Source organism: Triplophysa dalaica, chromosome 23, assembly GCF_015846415.1.
Source record: "Triplophysa dalaica isolate WHDGS20190420 chromosome 23, ASM1584641v1, whole genome shotgun sequence".
Classification (NCBI taxonomy): Eukaryota; Metazoa; Chordata; class Actinopteri; order Cypriniformes; family Nemacheilidae; genus Triplophysa; species Triplophysa dalaica.
In genome coordinates this window covers 17,051,738-17,077,384 of record NC_079564.1, presented here as the reverse complement: position 1 = coordinate 17,077,384, position 25,647 = coordinate 17,051,738, and the positions used below count along the sequence as shown (strand labels likewise).

At 38.4% G+C, this 25,647-nt stretch overlaps 1 protein-coding gene across 1 annotated transcript; it reads right to left on the bottom strand.

The window, feature by feature from the left end:
• Nucleotides 1-38: 38 nt before the first annotated feature.
• On the bottom strand, nt 39-9,987 carry nlrc3 (NLR family, CARD domain containing 3). The gene is made up of 19 exons (XM_056738889.1): nt 9,828-9,987; nt 7,112-7,286; nt 6,645-6,905; nt 4,749-6,570; nt 4,261-4,347; nt 4,079-4,162; nt 3,825-3,908; nt 3,468-3,551; nt 3,073-3,156; nt 2,638-2,721; nt 2,346-2,429; nt 2,189-2,272; nt 1,990-2,073; nt 1,247-1,330; nt 1,082-1,165; nt 915-998; nt 587-670; nt 423-506; nt 39-174 (listed from the first exon to the last, which is right to left on the bottom strand). The coding sequence occupies exons 2-19, from the start codon at nt 7,200-7,202 to the stop codon at nt 84-86; spliced, it is 3,444 nt and encodes a 1,147-aa protein (XP_056594867.1). The 5' UTR covers nt 7,203-7,286; nt 9,828-9,987; the 3' UTR covers nt 39-83.
• Between the last annotated feature and the right edge of the window lie 15,660 nt (nt 9,988-25,647).

Sequence of the window (25,647 nt, the reverse complement as noted above, 5' to 3'; positions counted from 1 at the left end):
AGAAGATTGTTTTACTTAAACTGTAAAATACTGCAATTGTAAAAGTTTTGTATTGACACAATATGGTGGGGAGAGCATGCACGCTAAATGTCCACCACACACTCCGGTGCTCCAGCTCTGATAGCATCCGAGACCACCTTTGCCCCTGACTCACCAATGCCATTACCCTGAAGACTGAAGCACAAATAAAACTTGTTAACAAATATCGCAGAATAATCCCACACTCAGTCACACTTCACAAAGACTGCAGTTCAAAATAGAAACTACACATTCTCTTAACATATCAGGAAACTTTGGACCGACACTTAGTGTGGCAAGGTGTCAAACGTTTACCACACGTGCAATGCCATCTAGTGACACACTCTGATTGAACCTGTCACACACAGACATTGGTTGAAACACACACACAAAAACACACTGACTTGATGTAAGTGAGTTGATGGTTTCCTCTAAGAGCTGTTGCGATGAATATTGCTCCATCCATTCCTAAAGAATTCTCCTGTAGACTACAAACACACTCTTGTAAGACATAAAGCTTTCAGTTGGTGAAAGATCTGTTTGAGTCACTTGATGTCTGAAAACATACTTTAAACTTCGTAAACTTCTGTTGATCTTCAGAGAGCTGGAAAACGCCTTGGCTCCTTCCATTCCGACAGAGTTGCCACGAAGACTAACATAAAAATCACAGCAGAAACAGGGATCAATCGAGATTTGTTTGGATTCAAAGTTTGTGTTTCCTAATCCAAAAGAAGTTTCAGTGTTTTTCCAGAAGACAACTTGGAGATATTTATTTATTAATTAACAACAGGGGACCAAATACAAAGATAATCAAGGTTCTTTGCTTTTAAATCAAGAAAATTTTAGGGTAACAAGAGTGTCCAAACGTGGATTTGTGTAAATTTAAACAGGCTTACTCTAGTGTGTGTAGACTTTGATTGACCACCAGGGCCTCGGCCAGAGCCACAGCTCCTGCTTTACCCGCTGACACACCCTGAAGACTACACACACACACACACACACACAGTCAGATGCATGCAGTTTTTCAATTTTAAATCCTAAAGAAAAGTAACATCAGACTCACCAGAGCACATTGAGAGAAGAGTTTTTCTTTAGAGCAGAGGCCAGAGAAATAACACCACAGTCACCCAGAGCGTTTTCCTGCAGACTGTCCACACACACGCGAATATACAGATTTATATTTATGAACATTTACACATTTCATTAATCAAGGTGAAGATGATCTTACTCCAGAAGCTGAATACAGCTGTTGCTCATGAGAGACTCAGACAGGGCCTTAGCTGCTCCGACTTTCATAAAGTTCCACTGGAGACTGAAACACACACACACACACATCTGGAATCATCATGTGACATGCTTTAAACTTCTAGATGATCAATTATATTTATATTTTTCTACAATTGAGAAGGTACATCATCTCAAATGAACACCGGCTATGTCAGTGTGATAGAATGAATGACATCACATCCCGACTATCACAGCCACAAAAATCTGATTTTTGATTATTTGTCAGTTGTGCAGTTGTGTGCAGTTGTGTTATTGTTAAATAGGTGACATGTGTTGCCATAACAAAGAACAATGACAGATGAGATCTCTTTAATATCTTATTTATTTTTCCTAGATATCACAAAAAGTAAATAGAGAGCAAATGGAAATGTTTGCTTAAGTCTCATCTGTGTCTAAGATATGTGTCTTAGAGAAAAAGAGTCAGAAATCTCACAAATGTCTCCATTAGAGTTTCAACAATGTCTCAAACTGAGCTCAGATCTGTCAAATCTGAAAGTCAAGGTCTAAATCTAGGTTATTTTACCTCTACCATCTACATTCATTTTACACCTCTACACTCTTTATGGATTTCAACTTATTTGTTTTTGCTTTTATTTCCCCATATGGGAAATATCAGAGACTACGTTCATGCTTAAATGAATCAACTGAAAACGCAATCAAATCTCTTGAGAAAGTTCTACTCACTGTAAGGATGTGATAGATCTGTTCAGTTTCACAGCTTCAGCGATGGCCGTCACTCCCTCATCATGAAGAAGATTAGCGGTCAGACTTGAACACAAACAGACAAAATAACAGTACAATGACTTGCAAGTTGTTTCATTGTGAGAATAACACATGCTCAACGGCTGACTCATGCTCAAGTTAAATGCTTTGTGTAACTCACTCGAGTTCTTTGAGACAGGTGTTGACTTTTAAAGCTTTGGCGATGTCTTTGGCACCAGCGACTCCAATGGAGTTCTCCCTCAGACTATCACAAAAAAATATTTCAGCTTGTGCAGATGGAAAATGTGACAATTAACATTATGCAAACATGATAATACTTTAAACTGCAGAGGGCCTGGTTTGACTGGAGAGCGAGTGAGAGAGCTTTAATTCCTCGATCACTAACTGAGCTGCTCTGAAGACTGAAAGACAAATACAAGTTCACATAAACATTATAATTCTGACATTATTTATTAATTCATCCTCATGTTGTTCAAAACACAAAAGGAAATGTCCGACAGTTAAATTTTAGTCTTTATATTCAGCTATCTTGAAGATTGATGTTATAAGCATTTCCCTTTAATTACACAGAGGAAAAAATATTATATTTTAAAATTATAATTGTTTTACCTGAGCGTGTGGAGAATGGGATTGACTTTAAGAGCTTGAGCCAAGACCACTATTCCCACATCACCTAACTGATTACTAGACATACTGTCAAAACACACAATAACATATAAAATCTCAATGAAAGGAACTATAATAAACATCAGAGATGAGAGATTATAACTCTGTTTGATTTGTCTAATTTTGTCACTATGTATAAACCACTTCGAAAGATGTAAACAACGCTGGTCTCATGCTGGTCCAGAAGAACTTACTGTTTCAGTTTTTAACACTACACAAACGTTTGATCAGAATACAACACACATAACATTTATAATCGAATCAAATATTTATGTGTATAATTATGTATGTAAGAAAAATAAAAATGGAAGTTCTTCTGGACCAGTGTATACATCTTGCGAAGTGGTCTTTACACACACACAAACACATTCCTCTCACTTCAGATCCTGTAGAGTTTGATTCTTTATGAGTGCCTCTGCGATTCTCTTCACTCCATCTGGTCCGATACTGTTCTTGTGAAGACTGTAACACATGAAGATTAACATTTAGTCATTTAGCAGACACTTTTATCCAAAGGGACTTACAAGTTGGGTAAACAATGGAACCAATTGGGTCAACATTAGGACAACAAAAAGCATAAGAGCAATAAAAAAACACGTCTCACTACTACAGTGTACAGAGGTTTTTTTTATATAGATAGAGTATAAGAGATTTGTGTTTATAGAGATTTGTGTTTATATCAGCAGTGGTGTTATGACATAGATAACACACATGCACACACACACAGACGGATGCATGAACGCACACACACACACACACACACACAGACTAACTTGAGCATGGTGAGCTTTCGGTTTGATTGAAGAACGTCTGCCACGGCTCGAGCACCCTCATCCTCTATGTGGTTACTTTGCAGACTAAATACAGATGCACACAAAGCCAATGACATGCGCAAACACAAACAGTGCACAATCAAATTAAACACAATAGAAATCAAACTGTATTTTGTCATATTGTAATTTCATATTTATGAGCAATTCTACTCTACATTAACAAAATATAAAAACTGCATGTTTTAAAATTGTAAATACTTTACATGTTTGTATACCTTTCACATGTTTATATTCTTTGTACTTTAAATACATTACAGTTTAATTTAGTTTAACAGTTGAAAGGTTTTAAGAACTCACTTGACTGACACCAGAAACTGGTTAATTTTAAGAGCTTCACACAATGTCTTTGCTCCCTTAGCGCCAATGTTGTTGCCACGGAGACTACAAAAAAAGATTAATTACATTTCTCTTAGAACACACAATTAAATAAAACACTTTTGGTTGATTTAGATTATAAAGATTAAAGACTCAAGTTTACGCTTTACATTACATTATCGAACACTTATGTAACCATAAAAAAACTGCAGGAACAAAAAAAACAGTTGACTGACTCCAGAACTGTGAGGGTTCGGTTGACCAGCAGAGCCCGACTGAGAGGCTTGACTCCTTTACTGCTGATGGAGTTATCAGCCAAACTACAGGAGATAGAGTAAGAGGATGTGTGGAAAGTACAGACAATATAATTTATTTAGTATCAAAACAATACACAATTAAAACATTTATCTGGGGATACCTAAGGTTCTGAATATGACACTCTTTGGCGCTCAGGAGACTTCCCAACAACTCCATTGCATCTTCTTTAAATACATTGTTTTCCATCCTGTAACAAACAGACAGTTAACTTACCTCAGTTAGAAATCAAAATTCTACATTTGTTTGGTGCACAATAGGGGCCAACATTTTTTTCTGGCATGGTAGTCAAAAGTGCCCCAGAACGGTTTACTTTCCTATATATCCTATATTCTTTTGTGTTCAACAGAATAACCAATAACTGTTTGGTTAAAAGCATTATTCCATATATCTTTCTCGGTGTTCACCAGAACAAAGTAATTTACACCGATTTGGAGCAACTCGAGGGTGAGTAAATGATGACATAATTTTAATTTGTAGGTGAACTGTTCCTTTGAGGGGTGTTACTACATGCTGCTTCTTCTTTTTGCAGTTCTGTGATGTGATACTAGTGGTGGTTAACATGTTTAAATCTATGCATGTGTGTTTTACCTCAGCTTACTGCAGTACAAGAGCTGTGGGAGGAGCCTCTTCAGTGATGTGGAGTCTAAACAGTTAGACAGTTGTGTCTCTTCTGTACATGCTTCTGATACCTGCAACAAGTACGCAAGCACTGCACAAACCCCACCCTTCAGTTTCCCCCGAAGGCTGCCGCTAATAAGATCCTCCTCCACAGACCTTAGCCACTCCCCATGCTGCAACTCTGCCAGACATGTAACCATAGCGACACTGCGCATGCTAACTGCATCGCCCCCTGATGCTGTAACTGTATTCTGAAGCAAGGTTGTCGCAGTTGTGCGTTGGGTCACCTGCTCCTCACGGCCAACACCCAGTGCGCTGCCCAACAATGTGCTTGTCGTGGCAGACAAGAGTCCTGAAAGGAATCTCATGAACAGGTCAAGGTTGCCCTGTGCTGCAGCATCTGATTGGTTGGTTTTTTGCAGAGCAGCGCGGTAGTGGCTGTGGAACCCAATACGTGGCCATGAAACGCTGCTTTCTGAAAACAGATCGAACATTCCACGTCTTGATGAAATGTAGTAGAACAACGCTCCCAGATATTCCTGCACGGACGTGTGCGTGAACTGCCATGCCACAGCTTCTGATGACCAGCTTTGTTTACGATGGAGAACTCTGTAACCGAGAGTCCCGAACTGAGAGGGTGCGTCAACACCAAAAGATCTCAATTCAGTGTCGCTGAACGTGTAGCGTCGACGCAACAGGTTGTAAAACGCCAGACGGCCCAGAGTGCTCAGCGGCTTTCTGACAGCTCCGCCGGTTGTGTCTGATGTAGAGAGGTGTGGCCAGCAGTAATGGGCGTAGACTTCGGTTAGAGTTCGAGGAAGGGACGTCGCGTCTGCATCAGACACCTTCAGAAGGCGAGACAATGTTGTAATAACGATGTGGCACACAATGGGCACTGAACACAAAATGAGCAATGGTTTCTGGTAAGTCAGGTAAGCCCACACTTGAGGGGAGACGTCCTCGGGTACATGCGTGTTAGAATCGCTTTGACTTGGCATTCTTGATGTCGAGTTATCTAGTGGTAAGGTGTACACATCCAAAGTGTTTGTGTTATAGTGATAAATATAATCCTGTATTTGCACTCGCGACAGAGGCGGGACCTCAGTCGCCCGATCAACCAATCCCGCTGGTACTTTTGCCCCAACACCAGGTCTTGACAACAGCCAAAGCGCTGCTCCTGGCAACAGGTTACCCCGGATGATATTCGTAATGAGATCCGACACTGGAACTTCCCGACGAGGGTCGCTAGTGGATGGAGCGTCCGCAAAGTCAAGGGGTTGGCGAAACTCTTCCAATCCGTCAAAAATTAGCAAAACTTTGCAGGTATCGTTATCAAGAATTATGTCAGTGTTTTCGTATGGAACAAACAACCGCAGAAGCCGCTCCACAGACAGGCGATCGAAACTACTTAACTCCCAGCATGCAATGGGGATCGCGAGACTAATCTCCGGGTAGATCTGCCCACTGCTCCAGAGGCGGATGAAACGACGGACCAGTCGGCTCTTCCCACTGCCGGCCACGCCCACCGTCAGTGTCACACGTGGGGCGGTGCTGACCCTTGTCAAAGGTGCGATCAGTTTGTCCAATCCCAGACTTCGGCCGTGAAGAGGCCCCTCCCCTCGGTTGACGGACACCTGTACAAGGTCGTGCTCTCGCTGCTGTAGGTCAGACACACATTCTATGAGCAGGAGACCGCAGCTGTGCGAGGTTCCAACAGTTTGGTGGAAGGAATTCTCATTTTTTTCTCTAAGTCGCTGAAGGAGAACATCTTTATGCTGCCGAACCACAGAGTCTGCGGAGCAGAAGAGAGAGAGGTTAGTTTATCTAGAAATGACAAACACATTTAACCCTAACCCCTATACATACCATGTACACTTATGAGGTTATATTCAATTGGATGCGAACTTTGAAGATATGTCTGAAGGGCGGTGCCATTGGGATCAGACGTAGACAGAACTTCAACCAATAAATGTACTTTTTCCTTAAGAGAGCTCACTTCCTGGATTAGCCCCGCCTCCTGAGCATTGATCTGGTCTGCTTTTCTCAAGTAATGGACCAGGTTTACTAAAATGGAGCTGGACAGAAATCTCTGCAGCAACATCCTGTGTCTCTGTAACCAACCAGGATCTGAAGAGGAAATACATTGAGAAACAATAGATCTGTAGTCCAAGATATAAATTTGAAAATGTGTTTCAATATATACAGTTAGTGAATCCTGGCCATTGATCATTTAACAGTCCAACACACTACAGGAGGGTCTAAAAAAGCAAACCATAACATCTATTAAACTACCGAACAGAAAGTCAATGGATTGAGTGGTTGTGAATACGTACCTTCCATTTTTTTGCTCGTCTCTTGTTTTGCAATGGACTTCAAATCCATGTAGCAGTAATCCTGCCAGGGAATTTGGGAATGCCTCTCCATCCCAGATCAAGCTAGGAAAGCACATCCAGTTGTGTGTGCCTCCTGTCAGAGCATCAGTGCCATTCACACGTTTAATCAATTTCTCTGAAAATATATCACAAGAAAACCTTAAAGAGACCAAAACCCACAGCACATGGCTTGGATGAGGCAATGCATCATCATTTTCCAAATAAGTATTTTTGTATTTCAACTGTGTTCAGTACATTATACACTTCTTTCAATCATTATCAATGATTGTATGGTTCTTGTGGCCTTGACACACACGGCCCTTTGCACTTTGTATGCACTTTCTATATAAGTTGTCTAGACACATTTCAGCTCACATCGGTTCTATAGAAAACAGATATGAACTCGGATGTGACATCACTGAACCTCATTAGCCACAAACACCAACAAACACAGAGTTACCATGGTTACAACACGACATGCACACGATCGAGAGGTGGTGATGCTTGATGAATTATTGGAAAAGGTCTGATCATATATAAAATAAGCATTCTTGGAAGAATCTTGAAATTCTATGTCAATACTACGATTCTTGAATTTCAGTGACATTGAAGTCTGTAAACATACTTAAAGTACAATGTCAATGATATCGTCAATGATATTGTAATCTCGTATCTCCCTGCTCCCAAATCATAAACCTTGTATCTCTGATTGAACATTGTTTGGGGGAAATGTTTTGTTAAGGCTGGTACACATCAGTATAGGATAGCAATATAAGGTATAATCCCAACTTTAATGATACAATGTTTAATAATAAAAAAATCTGTTTTTTTTATTTCCTGAAAAATAATGGTTTTGGAGATGGGAGGATTCCGCCCGACAGCGACAAAAGTTATCTTTAAAAGAGAGCTAGAAACATCAACCTGTCTTAAACTATTTTCATGGCAGACCGCGAGAACAAACAGGAGAGTCAGCAGATGAGTTTGCTTTTGCAGACATCATCTGGTGTACAGAAACATCTGAGGTTGATGCACAGAGAACCGAAGAGCAAACTAAAAATTGGGTCAAAGAGATATACGCCAATCTAGAGGATGTGAAGACTGACACATTCACACAGAAATATCCCACACGAAATGTCTACTTCTTCAAAGGAGATCAAAGGACACCATAATTCCTACTGAGTTTAAAGCAAAACCTCCAAATGTTTGAGTCAGAACAATAAAATTAGGGATTAAGTGCGTGAATGACAGATAGAAGAACTAAAGGGATAGATGTATAGAGATGCTCTTATGGAGAGACATAGAAAATTATTTAAAGGGAAGCTCTTATAAAGAGACACTTATAGAGATGTTCTTATAGAGACTTAGAACAAGATAAAGGTAAATGTTCTCTACTTTAAAGGTAAGGAACATTTAGGTTAAAAGTTAGCTCGACCGTCACACCACCAATTTTATATTTCAATTTCATTATTTATAATTAAATTGTCATACCAATAAAGAACTTCCACCATGCCATTAATTTGTATTTTCTCCCTATTGTATTCTGTTCTCCTACTTTTCTAAAACCTCTTGTCCTTTCTCATGCTGTATTCACAATTTCCCTGCACATTCATTTGAATGAACTCTAAGACACAAAGCTGAACCTACTCAAATGGAAATCCACTTCTCAAATTAAGTAATCTAGATTTACTTCTGTATTTCTGCTGATAATATCAGGACAGTCATTTTAGTTAGATTAACTTGGACTACTTTAATGACAATTGAGTCAGTGACTTGGATTTTGTCTTTGAGCAGTTAAAATGTCTGTTGTATTCCGTGTTCAACATTTCATATAAAGAAAACCAATGATCAAACGTGGTATTCACCAAACAGGAAGAAATACCATATTTTCCAGATTTATTGTTTTCTTTCTTCTGTAGAACACAAAAGAAGATATTTTAAAGAATGTTGGTAACCAAACAACACTGACCCCCATTGACATGCATTGTATAGATACAAAACCATTGAGACATTTCTCAACATATCTTCTTTTGTGTTCCACTGAATAAAGAATCTTATACAGGTTTTGAACAAAATGAGGGTGAAAAAATTATGACAATTTTTTTTGTGTGAACTATCCCTTTAAGTGCTCATATTACTCTTTTGGCACACACTTCTCAATTATAAAGTGGAGGCCAGAACTTTTACCACATATTTTTCTTTAATAAAATAAACAAGTTTTAGAATTGAGATAAATATTAAACAAAGAAATGACGTAAAACAAGGAAACTGTACAATTACAGTCACTTATCAAATGTAAAGCAGATTTTGTTACATGGACTATTTTAACATAATAATACCTTTACTTCCAATGAAAAACACAAGAAGCATTTTGGAACATTATCAAATCATGCCCTGCAAATTTTTCAAACTCCAGAGTCCATACCACCTTAAATGCATGCTCTTGCAAATGAAGGCCATACCAAATACTAAAACTAATTTTCATTTAATATTTCATTCAAACTGTGATGCTATATAAACATTGAAACAAAAAAATTGAAAATAAAAATAGAAGGAATGAACTAGTTTATCAGCATTTTAGTATGATTTACAAGTCACATTGAAATTTAAACTTATGTTCAGACAGTTTCTCAGTCAGCTGACAGAGAACACAAATACACACACACATCAGGTTACTCACAGTTGATCTGGTGTCTTTCAGCAGATCGGTGGTCTTCAGAAATGGATTCTCTGATCACAGGGACTTGATCACACAATTGTGTTTGGAGAACAGGATCTTATACTATACTTGAAAAGCTTCAGCTGATCTTTACCCTGCTGCCATACTTCAGTTTACACGTTCTCTGTTGACTCTGTCTGTCACGCTCTCTCTCTTCTCGTGTCTTTCCCTCTCTTTCATTTCTTCCTGTCACACCTCCATCACTTCCTGTGCTGGTGGCCACAGATGCACTTTTAAAATCTAGCATCATCTCCGACCTGCTGTCATTCTGTGCACAAAACCACACACACACACACACACGAGCGTCCTCAGCTTCAGCTACATCAATCAATGGATTAAAAGGTCATAAAGACAATATAAAGGTTTATAAGATAAATACAAATACAAACTTATACATTTGGCAGATGCTTTTATTCAGTGACGTCCACACTGCATTCTACTATACAATTGTTTCTGAGTGTGAAATATACCAGGATCAAAGCCATGACCTTGCCGTTGCTAGTGCCATGCTCTAACCACTGAGCTACAGGAAAGCTGATGAACAATTGTAATAAATACATTCTTTACACATCGAATAGAAATACAAAAAAGATAAACAGGACACCTATGGAACTGTAAGTGTCTTTAAAAGATGGTGTCTGATATAAACAGGACAGGAAGTGCACATGAAGGAACAGGAACAAAGAGAGTGAGAGATAGATACAACTTTCTTGAGAAAAGCTATAAATACTGAATGTGGTTCAGAGTTGATCTTAAAGACAATCAGAAGCTTTCATAATATATATATAGATAGATACAATATATAGATATATATTTTATATTATTAAACATAAAAAATGTAAAGACCTCCACATTCATGAAGGTAATGAACAGCCAATATTAACAAACAGTCTTTTACTTTGATTGTATATTACAAAATTGACAAATCAACAAAGAACAAGAAACAACTGACAATTAAAAATAACATTTCTCTTCAAGATAAAAAGTTCAACCAAATAATAGAACACACGCCAAACTGCTCTGGCAAAGACACAGATCAGACTTTCACACTTACACTTTATTTCCTGTGCTTTTTCTGTTTTGTCTAGACTTCTCATTGCCGTCCAAGCGTGCAAGCTGTGGCTAAACCCTTTACAATTCAAAGTCATGAAAATAACTAGTCCACGCGTAAAATTAATGACAATGGAAACAGAGGAGTCTGACAAACCTACAAAAGAATTAACTGAGATCGTTCTGTTCTGATAAACCTGGGAACTCTTCACATCAATTTAAAAGGTACAGATGACACCAAAAAGTCAATCTGTAAACACACAACAATGTGTTACAGTGAAAGGTTGAGTCTGATGATCTAAACGAAGTTTAGCACTATTTATGAAGCTAAACATATTGCATTTTTTACTGCATATCTTATTCAGTTTGTTGATTCTGAAGGCAATGATTTGCACAGGGTTTGGGGGAAAACATTTAAGCATTGTAAATTGTGTTTCACAACATTGTGCGTGTGTTCCGCCGCTCGACTGAGCTCCTTAAAGGGATATTTCACAGAAAAACAAATTTTCCCCACGTTTTACCCACCTTCAAAGCAACACTAGAGAACTTTTGCTTATTGTTCCCCCATGTGGTTGATAAGCGCAATTGTCTGTTATCAGTGTCGTAAATACTGTCACTGTATAAGCCTACCTACTGTATGGGCCGCGCAATACACGTTAATTTGTTGACTACGCAGAAAGGTCCGTGTACGTTTTATTCATTTGATATCCTATTTGAAATAAATTATTGGAAACTGAAAGATGACTCGTTTTTTGTTTTTTTCGTTTACTTCACCAAACGAAAAATTACATTTCGGCCTGATTTTTCATTTTTCGTTTGCCGTTTAAAAAACGGATTTTGGACTCAATATGGGATTCGTATATGTGGGCGGTGCATTAACGCCCCTTTCACCCGATTGGTCAAATCGCTCACCATTCTGTACGCATTAAATTCTACCCAGCAGATTAAGAGTCTGTACGAATGCGATACTGACAAGTGTTTGCACTTTAAAATATGTTTACTTGAACCACCAGACAGCCCCGCATATCTTTGACCCGCTAGGTTAATAGGGACGCGCACACTGGACTTTCTCTTGTTTGTTGTGAACCCGTTACACAGCAGTTTTAGGCATTGTTATGTTTTTTGTTATAAATCAGAAATGTCAAGGAGGCATTTTCCCGCAATAGAAAGTCTGTTGGATTGTCTCCCCGGTGTGGGCGTGGCCTAAATGCTCTCTCTCTTAATGCGCTAGCTCAAATTCAAAGTCTACTCCTGATGCAATTTGGGCCAAGTTTCACTTATTTTAATGTTTATTGTTAAATATTTTTTGATGAATAGGCTCTATATCACGTTAATCCGTTATTGTTATCCTGTTATTCATGTGGTAGAGTTGAATATCTAATGAAGGCTTATTCTGTATTGATGCGCTGTTTTTTCACAATATTTGTTTCCATCATGTTAGAAAATGTTTAACCTAAAACCTTTCAACTTATTTTAAACTCTTCAGGCCAGGCTTTATCAAGCCAACAAAAAGTTTGTTATCAAACTTTCTATCTAGTTATTATTATTTTTGTGAGATGAATCGAATAACTCCTAATAAAGTTGTAATGCATTAGCAAAAAGTTGTAATGCATTGGGCTGAGATCTATAGAATGGTCTGTCTTGCATTGCTATATTTTTTTAACTGGTCGAACTTGGATACAGAACATGTAGATCAAACTCCAAAAATTCCATGACGACCATAATTCTCAATGCTGTCCACAAGAGGACCTCCACAAGAGGTCAGTCTCTTTTAATCTACTTGATCCACTCTCCGTACAGTTAAAGTAACACGTATATCTATAAACTTAATCTGTACTGCCATGAATATGTCGTAGAAAATTGAAAGAAAATTTCAATGTATGTCTGAGAACAAACATCACACATAAGGAACATCAATGAATCTGCACAGTTGGGAGCCTGCATGCAGATGTGTATGTCAGTTTGCAAAACACAAAATTAAATCTGAAAAAACTTTTATTTTATTCTCAAAACATCACATGTAACCAAACGAAATGTGACCTGAAATGTTTTAGAAATTTGAGAGTCAATTCATCACAAATAATTTTCTTTCAACAGCAACAATTTTATAGTGCAAGTTTATGAACATTGCTAGACATTGGGAACATATAGATTCTAACTATATAGATTTAATTACATCCTTTTGTGTAGTTATTATAAATAAATAATTGATCAGTTATATTCCAATAATAAATAATTCAATCAATATTCTTCTGCCCAATAATTATTGTGATCTGAGTAAATTATATGTACAGTATGCATGTATGTATGTACAGTGAGGGAAATAATTGTTTGTTCCCCTGCTGATTTAAGTTTGCCTACTTACAAAGAAATAAAGCGTCCATCATTTTTTATGGTAGGATTATTTTAACTGATAGAGACAGAACATCAACAACAAAAAAATCTGGGGAAAAATGTTATGTAAAGGTAATACATTTATTGGCATTTCAGCCAGTGAAATAAGAATTTGATCCCCGAGCAAAACATAACTTTGTACTTGGTGGAGAAACCGCTCAGTAAATTGGAGTGCAAGCTCCTTCACAGATTTTCTATTGGACTAGGGTCTAGCGACTGGCTAGGACATTTAATGTGCGTCTCCTTAAGCCACTCTTTGGTTGTCTTGGCAATATGTTAAAGGCACATCCACGACCCATCTTCAGTGATCTAGTTAAGGGAGGAGGTTCTCGTCCAAGATTTTACGGTACATTGGCCCGTCCCTCAGCCCCTCAATGCAGTCATCCTGTACCCGTAGCAGAGAAAAATCCCTTAAGCAAAATGTTTCCAACACTGTGCTTCTCTGTAGGGATGATGTTCTTGGGGTCATAGTCAGAAATTCTCTCCCTCCAAAAACAGGAGTCAACTTTGTTCTCTCAGCACTTTCTACAAACCTTTTCTGAATCATCTTGATGTTCATTGTCAAACTTCAGGTGAGCCAGACGGGCCTTCATGGGCAGGAGGTCCTTGCGGGTGCTTCAGGATTTCAATCTATTGTGGCATAGCGTGTCACCAATGGTTTGCTTGTTGACGGTGGTCCCAACTGTCTTGAGATCATGAACAAGCTTCTTCCGTGTAGTTCTGGGCTGATCTGTAACCATTCTCATGATCATCTTCACTCCATTGGGGTAATCTTGCAGTGAGCTCCAGACCAGGGGCAATTGATAGTTATTTACAATTCACTGACTCTCACCAAGCGTCTGTCTGTAGCCTTCAAGGTTTGTGCAGGTCTATAATTGTCCCTGACATCCTTTGAAACCTATTTGATCTTGACCATAGTGTTGGAGAGGTAGAAATGGGAGATACAGATTCTGTTGGTGTCAGAACCCGGTACACACTCGGGTAGACTGTGAGGAAAGTGGTTGAACCCAAAAGGTGAGGCAGACACAACGATGCTTGCAAAAGGAGGATTTAATGGTCAAACAAAAAGATAATCCATCAAGCACAATCCATCGTAATACGGAACGGGCAGTAACATACAAATTTAACAGGAAGAACTAAGGGCATAAAAGGGTGTATAAAAACTCTCAAACAAACGAGGCAAAGGTGCAATCACTAAACAACTAAGTACAACACGACCCCCAGGCGACCCCTGGTGGCCAAATGGTGACAGTTGGCAGGCCTCTTTTATATACAAGCTGATTTTGGAGTACTTTCTTAAAGTGACAGGACTAATCTGTGGGCCATGTAGGCACATAACTAATCTTTGGGGCCAGAATTCTTGGTTGGTGGTAGGGGATCAAATATTTATTTCACTGACTGAAATGCAAATCAATTTATAACCTTTATATATTTTTTTCCACTGAAATTTTGGTTGATTTTCAGGTTCTATCATTTAAAATAAACCTAAACATTATAGATCCTGCATTTCTTTGTAAGTAGGCAAACTTAAATCAGCAAAGGACAAATAATTATTTCCCTCACTGTACATACATACATGCATACTGTATATATAATTTAATCGGATCCCAATAATTATTGGGCAGAAGAATATTGATTGAATGATTTATTATTGGAATACAACTGATCAATAATTTATTTATTTATAATAGCTACACAAAAGGATGTGATTGAATCTATATAGTTAGAATCTATATGTTCCCAATGTCTGGCAATGTTCGTAAACTTGCACTATAAAATTGTTGCTGTTGAAAGAAAATTATTTGTGATGAATTGACTCTCAAATTTCTAAAACATTTCAGGTCACATTTCGTTTGGTTACATGTGATGTTTTGAGAATAAAATAAAAGTTTTTTCAGATTTAATTTTGTGTTTTGCAAACTGACATACACATCTGCATGCAGGCTCCCAACTGTGAAGATTCATTGATGTTCCTTATGTGTGATGTTTGTTCTCAGACATACATTGAAATTTTCTTTCAATTTTCTACGACATATTCATGGCAGTACAGATTAAGTTTATAGATATACGTGTTACTTTAACTGTACGGAGAGTGGATCAAGTAGATTAAAAGAGACTGACACCCCCTCTTGTGGACAGCATTGAGAATTATGGTCGTCATGGAATTTTTGGAGTTTGATCTACATGTTCTGTATCCAAGTTCGACCAGTTAAAAAAATATAGCAATGCAAGACAGACCATTCTATAGATCTCAGCCCAATGCATTACAACTTTTTGCTAATGCATTACAACTTTATTAGGAGTTATTCGATTCATCTCACAAAAATAATAATAACTAGATAGAAAGTTTGATAACAAACTTTTTGTTGGCTTGATAAAGCCTGGCCTGAAGAGTTTAAAATAAGTTGAAAGGTTTTAGGTAAAACATTTTCTAACATGATGGAAACAAATATTGTGAAAAAACAGCGCATCAATACAGAATAAGCCTTCATTAGCTATTCAACTCTACCACATGAATAACAGGATAACAATAACGGATTAACGTGATATAGAGCCTATTCATCAAAAAATATTTAACAATAAACATTAAAATAAGTGAAACTTGGCCCAAATTGCATCAGGAGTAGACTTTGAATTTGAGCTAGCGCATTAAGAGAGAGAGCATTTAGGCCACGCCCACACCGGGGAGACAATCCAACAGACTTTCTATTGCGGGAAAATGCCTCCTTGACATTTCTGATTTATAACAAAAAACATAACAATGCCTAAAACTGCTGTGTGACGGGTTCACAACAAACAAGAGAAAGTCCAGTGTGCGCGTCCCTATTAACCTAGCGGGTCAAAGATTTGCGGGGCTGTCTGGTGGTTCAAGTAAACATATTTTAAAGTGCAAACACTTGTCAGTATCGCATTCGTACAGACTCTTAATCTGCTGGGTAGAATTTAATGCGTACAGAATGGTGAGCGATTTGACCAATCGGGTGAAAGGGGCGTTAATGCACCGCCCACATATACGAATCCCATATTGAGTCCAAAATCCGTTTTTTAAACGGCAAACGAAAAATGAAAAATCAGGCCGAAATGTAATTTTTCGTTTGGTGAAGTAAACGGAAAAAACAAAAAACGAGTCATCTTTCAGTTTCCAATAATTTGTTTCAAATAGGATATCAAATGAATAAAACGTAGGCCTACACGGACGGTCCGTGTACGTTTTAAATCCGTGTATCATTCGTTCTTTTCATATTCAATTGAGATTCCAAAATCGGAAAATTAAAAAACGGTTTGTTATTTCGTTATTCGTTTATAAATGTGATACCAAAAAACAAATAACGGGTCATTTTTCGTACTTTTGATTTAATGCTCAGATCAAAAATAGGAAATGAAATAAAGGGGACACGACAGATTTTGATTTTGAGATTTAATTTGTTCGATTTGGGTAAACCGGAAGTTATCTTCGTGTGTATGTGTTGCACTTGGAAGTTTGCCGCATTTGCAAAAAGTTAAAAGAAGCCTGAAAATCCTCAATCTTGCAGTGATTGACTAAGTAATTGTTTTTGTAATTTCGTATCGACACCATGGCCGTACTGGAATCATATGCTGATTTAATTAAAGACTTATTTGAAACTGTCAAGACACATAAAGAGATGTCAACTACGCTGCAGAAGATGGGTATCCAGCGAAGTTCTGCTACAAAATGCTACAATAAAAATATCTGCTTTTTGGCTAGATGTTAGTCATGAATACTGGGTATAACTCCAATGTAGAACGTCTAACGCACCCTCAAAGAACTCGAGATATGGCACCCCAAATTGTCCAATAACCCAAAAATGCTACAGTAAAACTGTTTTCTTGCATGACGGTAGACATCAAGACAAGGTGTAACCTAGCTGTGGAACTTTTAACGCACCATCAAAGACATACTTGTACAAAAACACAGTTCTGTGTCAAAGTTTACTTAAATATATATACATGTAACTACATAGCAGTAATATAATGTGTGTATAATGCACTGGCTAAGACCAACAAGAGTATAATAAATTGTATAAGAACAATGGATCAGTAAAAAATTAGAATAAGCTTTATTTTCAAATTGTGCACACAAAGACAAGCAACGTGTTGTGGTTTCAGGAGCTCAGAATGAAAAAATACAGTATAGACAAACAAAGGAAATAGAAAAAATAAATATATAGAATAAAAACAGTTAATTATATATATGCAAAGTATAACAAAACGGTGTATACTATGTTTTTTTTACAAATATACACGTAAATTACTCATGCATAAACCGTACTGCATGTTCTGCACCAGAATATTGCACTTTCAAACATGTAGGTACTTTTGGATTCGATTAATATTCATGGTGGACATAGGCTGCCTAAAAAAACTGTTCGATCAAAGTAATATAGAGAATGTTAAGGGGAGTGGGTGATGGAGGTTCCACGTGAAGTTCACGGTCATCTCAAGGGGCATTCAGCAGGTCATGACTTAGACAGCGAGCAGCAGCCCATCCTCTGTGCACTCTCTCTCACACACGCACGCAGGCAGGCACAGACACACGCCAACAGACACACACACACGCGCGCGCACACAGAAACACACACACAAAAAAGTTTTTATTTTAAAAACGTAAAAGAAGAGAAACGCGAGATGGTCCCTAAGAAGCTAAGCGTGAATAAGAAACTGCGAATAAGAAGCTGGATTCAGCCTCGTCTCATTTCAGAACTTCGCTGGATACCCATCTTCTGCAGCGTAGTTGACATCTCTTTATGTGTCCTGACAGTTTCAAATAAGTCTTTAATTAAATCAGCATATGATTCCAGTGCGGCCAGGGTGTCGATACGAAATTACAAAAAAAATTACTTAGTCAATCACTGCAAGATTGAGGGTTTTCAGGCTTCTTTTAACTGCAACACATACACACACGAAGATAACTTCCGGCTTACCCAAATCGAACAAATTCAATCTCAAAATCAAAATCTGTCGTGTCCCCTTTGTTTCATTTCCCATTTTTGATCTGAGCATTAAATCAAAAGTACGAAAAATGACCCGTTATTTGTTTTTTGGTATCACATTTATAAACGAATAACGAAATAACAAACCGTTTTTTAATTTTCAGATTTTGGAATCTCAATTGAATATGAAAAGAACGAATGATACACGGATTGTTTTATTCATTTGATATCCTATATTAAATAAATTAATGGAAACTGAAAGATGACTCGTTTTTTCATTTTTCGTTTAGTTCAACAAACGAAAAATTAGATTTCGCCCGATTTTTCATTTTTCGTTTGTCGTTTAAAAAACGGATTTCGGACTCAATATGGGATTCGTACATGTGGGCGGTGCTGTCACGCCCCTTTCACCCGATTGGTCAAATCGCTCACCATTCTGTACTGACTTAATTCTACCCAGCAGATTAAGAGTCTGTACGAGTGCGATACTGACAAGTGTTTGCACTTTAAAATATGTTTACTTGAACCACCAGACAACCTCGCATATCTTAGACCCGCTAGGTTAAGAGGGACGTGCTCACTGGACTTTCTCTTGTTTTCTGTGCACCTTGTCTCACAGCAGTTTAGGCATTGTTATGTTTTTTGTTATAAATCAGAAATGACAAGGATGCATTTTCCCGCAATAGAAAGTGGGTTGGATTGTTTCCCCGGTGTGGGCGTGGCCTAAATGCGCTCTCTCTTTATGCGCTAGCTCAAGTTCAAAGTCTACTCCTGATGCAAGTTGGGCCAATTTTCACTTATTTTAATGTTTATTGTTATAAAAAAGTGGATGAATAGGCTCTATATCACGAACTTTGATACAGATCATTTAGATCAAACTCCAAAAATTCCATGATGACCATAATTCTTAATGCTGTCCACAAGAGGGGGTGTCAGCCTCTTTCAATCTAATTTATCCACTCTCCATACAGATAAAGTATGAATATGTTGTAGCTGTATTTCTGAGAACAAACATCACACATAAGGAACATCATGAATCTGCACAGTTGGGAGCCTGCATGCAGATGTGTATGTTAGTTTGTAAAACACAAAATTTAATTCTGCAAAAAATTATTTTATTCTCACAACATCACATGTAACCAATTTAAATGTGACCTGAAATGTTTTAGAAATTTAAGTCAATTTATCACAAATAATTTTCTTTCAACAGCGACAATTTTATAGTACAAGTTTATGAACATTGCTGAACTTAAAACAGCATTCTGTAATGATGATTGGGAACATTCATCGATTCATGTTTAAGGAGAAATAGTTCACGCCATGAAAGTGAAAGTGACCGATTCGTCAGGTATGGTGACCCATACCCGAAATGTGACCTCTGCTTTTTACCCATCCAGTGATTAGTGAGCACACACACAGCAAGTGATGAACACACGTACACCCGGAGCAGTGGGCAGATATCACTGCAGCGCCCGGGGAGCATGTAGGGTTAGGTGCCTTGTTCAAGGGCACCGCAATCGTTACCCGCCGGGCCTGAGGATCGAACCGGTGTTGTGCCGAAAAATGCACCCCTGCCAGATTAAGCACCCCCTTCAAACACACGTTGTCTGATTGGCTAATTCTAACCACTCCCCTCCCCACACCTAATCCTAACCCCTCCCCTAACACTTAAACCTCACCCTAACCATTGTGGGGATGAGGGGGTGCATAATCTGGCAGGGGTGCATTTTTCAGCATAACACCGGCAACCTTCTGGTCACAAGTCACAAGGAGATGGTGGTCTAGTGGGTTAAACCACTGAACTGGTAATCAAGAGGTTGCTGGTTCGATCCCAGCAGCCACCAGTGTGTCCTTGAGCAAGACACTTTACTCCATGTTGCTCCAGGGGCATTGTCCCTGTAATAAGTGCAGTGTAAGTCGCTTTGGATAAAAGCGTCTAGTAAATGTAAGTCCAACTCTCTAACCATTAGGCCATTATGACTACTACTAACCGTAATTGCCCCATCAGTTATATTCCAAAAATAAAAAATTCAATCAATTTTCTTCTCCCCAATAATTATTGTGATCCGAGTAAATTATATGTACAGTATGCATGTATGCATGTACAGTGAAGGAAATAATTATTTGATCCCAACACTGATTTTGTAAGTTTGCCTGCTTACAAATAAATGCAGGACCTATAATGTTTAGGTTTATTTTAACTGATAGAACCTGAAAATCAACCAAAAAATCAGTGGAAATAAAGGTTATAAATTGATTTGCATTTCAGTCAGTGAAATAAATATTTGATCCCCTACCAACAAGCAAGAATTCTGGCCCCAAAGATTGGTTATGTGCCTACATGGCCCACAGATTAGTCCTGTCACTTTAAGACAGTACTCCTAAATCATCTTATGTATATAAGAGAGGCCTGCCAACAGAATCTGTATCTCCCATTTCAACCTCTCCACCACTATGGTCAACCAAAGAGTGGCTTAAGGAGACGCACATTAAATGTCCTAGCCAGTCTCTAGACCCTAGTCCTATAGAAAATCTGTGAAGGAGGTTAAAACTACAATTTACTGAGCGACAGCCAAGAAACCTTAAAGATATAAATCGTGGCCTAATGGTTAGAGAGTCGGACTCGTTACCAGAAGGTTGCCGGTTCGATCCTCACGGCCGGCGGGTAACGATTGTGGTGCCCTTGAACAAGGCACCTAACCCTACATGCTCCCCGGGCGCTGCAGTGATAGCTGCCCACTGCTTCGGGTGTACGTGTGTTCACCACTTGCTGTGTGTGTGCTCACTAATCACTGGATGGGTTAAAAGCACAGGTCACATTTCGGGTATGGGTCACCATACCTGACGAATCGGTTGAATCTTATCTTATCTAGATTGACAGAGGAGTGGACTCAAATATATCCTGACACATGTTCAAACCTGGTGACCAACTATCAGAAATGTCTGACCTCTGTGCTGGCCAACAAGGGTTTCTCCACCAAGTACAAAGTTATGTTTTGCTTGGGGATCAAATTCTCATTTCACTGACTGAAATGAAAATCAATTTATAACCTTTATATAACATTTCCCCCTGATTTTTTGTTGTTGATATTCCGTCTCTATCTGTCAGTCTATCACCATGAAAATGATGGACCCTTCATTTCTTTGTAAGCAGGCAAACTTAAATCAGCAGGGGATCAAATAATTATTTCCCTCACTGTATGTATGATTAACAATAGTTTTAGCATTTGTCTTTTGTTTTAGTTTTTAGTTTAGGCATTGACTCTTTGTTTCCAGTTTAAAATAACAGCTTTATCTAATTGTGAGAATCTACATATCACTATGTTTTGCAAATGTTTGAGGGAGAAGTGTGTGTGTGTGTGTGTGTGTGTGTGTCTGTGTGTGTGTGTGTGTGTGTGTGTGTGTCTGTGTGTGTGTGTGTGTTTGTGTGTGTGTGTGTGTGTGTGTGTGTGTGTTTGGTGGTGGAATGACTATCTGTAGGTGACCAGATTTATAGATATGCTAACCGTGTTGTGCCTAAACTAGGGCTTCTGTTGTCTTACAGTATTGAAGATATGCTGTGAACTGGACATCCATGTGTACTGTAGATATTATCTAAATTATCTTTGGCTTATTTGTATCAGTACCTATTGTGTGATTGCTCCTGTTTGACATGTCGCTTATTGCTCCCTGACCTCTCTGTAATACTCTTTGGATAAAAGCGTCTACTAAATGACTAAATGTTAATGTAAATATATAGTTCTATCATTTTGGTTTTGTAACAATTTCTGAACCAGCTCATGCAGACCGAATGAGAAACCCAATTATAAAGCAGAGTTATATACACTGCCCGTTCAAAAACAGTCAACAACAGCATGAATTCAACTAAGCAAATAGGTAAGAGCCTCCCATTGGATTTGAGGTCTAGGTTCAACAACGTTATGTGCCCAGAGAATGAGGTCAGTTGACTGAATGATCAAGTTATGCCATCAATGGGTTCTTTCCTTCCTGATGGCACGGGCAAATTTCAACATGACAATGGCAGGATTCATCGGGCTCAAATTGTGAAAGAGTGGTTAAGGAAACATATACATCATTTTCACTCATTGGCCACCACAGAGCCCACACCTTGACCCTATTGAGAATCTTTGGGATGTGCTGAAAAAGACTTTGCGTAGCGGGTAGACTCTCCCATCAATACAATATTAGTTTTATCGTTTAGATTTTGTAACAATTTCTGAATAAACTCATGCAGACCGAATGAAAAACCCATTTATAAAGCAGATTAGTTTTTGTTGAGAAAAACCAGCACATCTAAATTTTCAGGTGAAAGTCGAGTCTGTAAAGTACCCTAGGTGTCGACAGAGACACTTACATACAGATGTCACGGTTTGTGAAGCAAACACTCAAGACAAGCAGATACTCCAAACTGGTATAATTTAATCCACAGAGACACAGGAAAAAGCACAACACCATAAACACATTCAACAGCGGACAAATAACAAGACCAAAGGAATAAGACAGTAAACAAGGGGTAGACAAGTGATGGGAATAGTGTCCAGATGATGGGGATCAGAGTTATTCTGCTATTTTTTTTTATAATTGAGGAACATAAATTGCTGAATTGACGAAATGCATGCAGCAGGCAGTGAGTAGCTGGACTGATGCAACTCTGTCAAACACCCGCAATGCCCCGTGAAAAAGGATCTTTGTTAACGTTTTTACTTATGCTATTACACATGTATGTTTTCTATGTCTGCGTGTCAGCAGAGACCTTCTGTAGTACTTCGAAGAGGTCACATTTCTTATTCTTGACTGTCTGTGTCTTTTAAGTGTTTATTGTAATGGGTGACTTTTGTTGGAAAGATACTATATCATCATAAATCATCATAAATTACTGTATACAGAGGGATCTTCAACCCTGGACCTGGTGAACTACCGTCCTGCAAATTGCAGCTCCAACCCTGCTTCAGCACACCTTTCTGTAATTATCAAGCAACCCAGGTGTGTTTGATTGGGGTTAGAGCTGAAATCTTAAGGAGAGTAGCTCACCAGGAGCAGGGTTGGAGACCCCTGGTATTCAGCATACTGCATCTCTTAAATGTCGTACATTGCAACAGATATGTCTGCTTAAATATCACGCACTGTTAACAATAAGCAGTGGTTCGCGCCGACATACTTGCAATAACTTAAAAATGAAGGACTAGAGGTGACTCTTATTCTGCCTGGCAGAATTAAGGCCGTACAGGATGGTGAGCGATTTGACCAATTGGGTGAAAGGGGCGTTACAGCACCGCCCACATGTACGAATCCCATATTGAGTCCGAAATCCGTTTTTTAAACGACAAACGAAAAATGAAAAATCGGGGCGAAATCTAATTTTTCGTTTGGTGAACTAAACGAAAAATGAAAAAACGAGTCATCTTTCAGTTTCCATTAATTTATTTAATATAGGATATCAAATGAATAAAACGTACACGGACCACGGACCCAGAAACCGCTGTTACATCATGTCACGTCCGGCGGGGTATACTGCTAATAGCTCAAACTAGATTCTGAGGAAGCGGCTGATTGTTAGCCATAAGCGCATGGCGTACTAGCTACATTTGCAGTCACCCAAAACACAACGCATGAACGTAAACGTGTTAAGTAACCAATGAAAATCATTTTCTGTAGTTATATTTTCGGAAACACACTCGCAACCAGGCGTTGTGCTTTGTGTTATAGGTGCAATCACTAACTCAACTCGCTATGGGAATAGAGCCTAGCATAGTGGTCCGTGTATCATCTGATCATTTGATTATTCCATTCAATACAACAAACGGGAAAATAAAAAAATAGTTGATATTTCGTTTTTCCGTTTTCTGTATGTACAATTATTTAAAAGAAACGATGGTTTTCTTCTAATTTCATCCTAAAACGGAAAATCCAATAAATACATAAACCAAAACGAAATAACGACCCGAATTACTGTCTTTTCATTTTGGGGTAATTTCGCAAGGATTTACGCTCTTCACAAATGCGATCCATCAGTTATAATTTACAATGTCTTTGGCTGTACATGTTTCATATTCATGAAATTTATATAAATAATGTGACATATCACGAGATGTTGGAAAAAAGTCCATATGCTCTCTGGGGAACACTGTAACATTATTATGGGCCTGTACAGGCTCTGGCATGTTACCTAAAAACTGTAGCCTATTGCAAGCAAAATCTGCATAAAGGAAATTATTCCCTAGATAGGCATATGACTGTAATAATTTGGCAGTTTACTAGGTTAATTTAGGTAAAACTGATGTAATGTAACAGTGCAAATGACACATAAAAACCTCACAGTTTCAACACAAATTGAACAATTTTGTGAATTACTCTATAGCAGAACTGTAGTTTTTGCTGGAGGAACCTAATGAATTCGGTTGAGTGACGTTACGGGGGTAGGGGCTGTTTGCATCACATTACTTATAAATTACAACCGTAATGTATGGATTTACACCTTTGCTGCGGCTAGCAATTGCTGTGGCTAACTGTTCACTTAAATGTCACATATAAAAAGCAATAATGCTAACAAACTTCGACTGTATAAGCTCTGGAAAGTATTGTATGTGAACGTTAGGCATTGTCCAATATTATATTTATGAGATATTTTCCACCGTCATGTCCTCCTCGGTGACTCTTTTAACGGGAGTGAAAAGTACAAACGAAGCATATGATCCCGGTACTTCACCCTAACCCACATACTAACTCTAACCTAACTCTAACCATATTAACTACATATGATTGTTAAGCTTGCTAAAAAACAAAGTTGCGTGATGACGTCAGACTGGAAACACCAAGGATTTAGTGAGAGCCGATCGGTAGTCGGCTGTGCATTGCGCAAAGCGTGCGCGCGCAGAAGACTAGCGAAATCACCCAAAAATGAAAAAAACGTTATTCGGGTGGTTATTTCGATTCTGTTTATTTATGTATTGGATTTCCCGTTTCAAGCTGAAATAAGAAGCAAAACGTCGTTTTCCCGAAAAAATGTGAAGAAAGAAAAAAACTGTCGATATTTCGTTTTTTGTTTTTCTGTATGCACAACTTTTTGGGGAAAACTATGTTTTTCTTCTTATTTCATCTTGAAACGGGAAATCCAATAAATACATAAACCAAAACGAAATAACGACCCGAAATACTGTTTTTTCATTTTGGGGTAATTTCGCACGGACTTCTGCGCGCGCACGATTTGCGCAATGCACAGACGTTTAGCGGGATCGGCTCTCATTAAATCCTTGGTGTTTCCAGTCTGACGTCAGCACGCAACTCTGTTTTTTTAGCAAGTTTAACAATCATATGTAGTTTATATGAGTTAGGTTAGGGTTAGTATGTGGGTTAGGGTGAAGTAACAGGGACAAGTGCAACGCGAT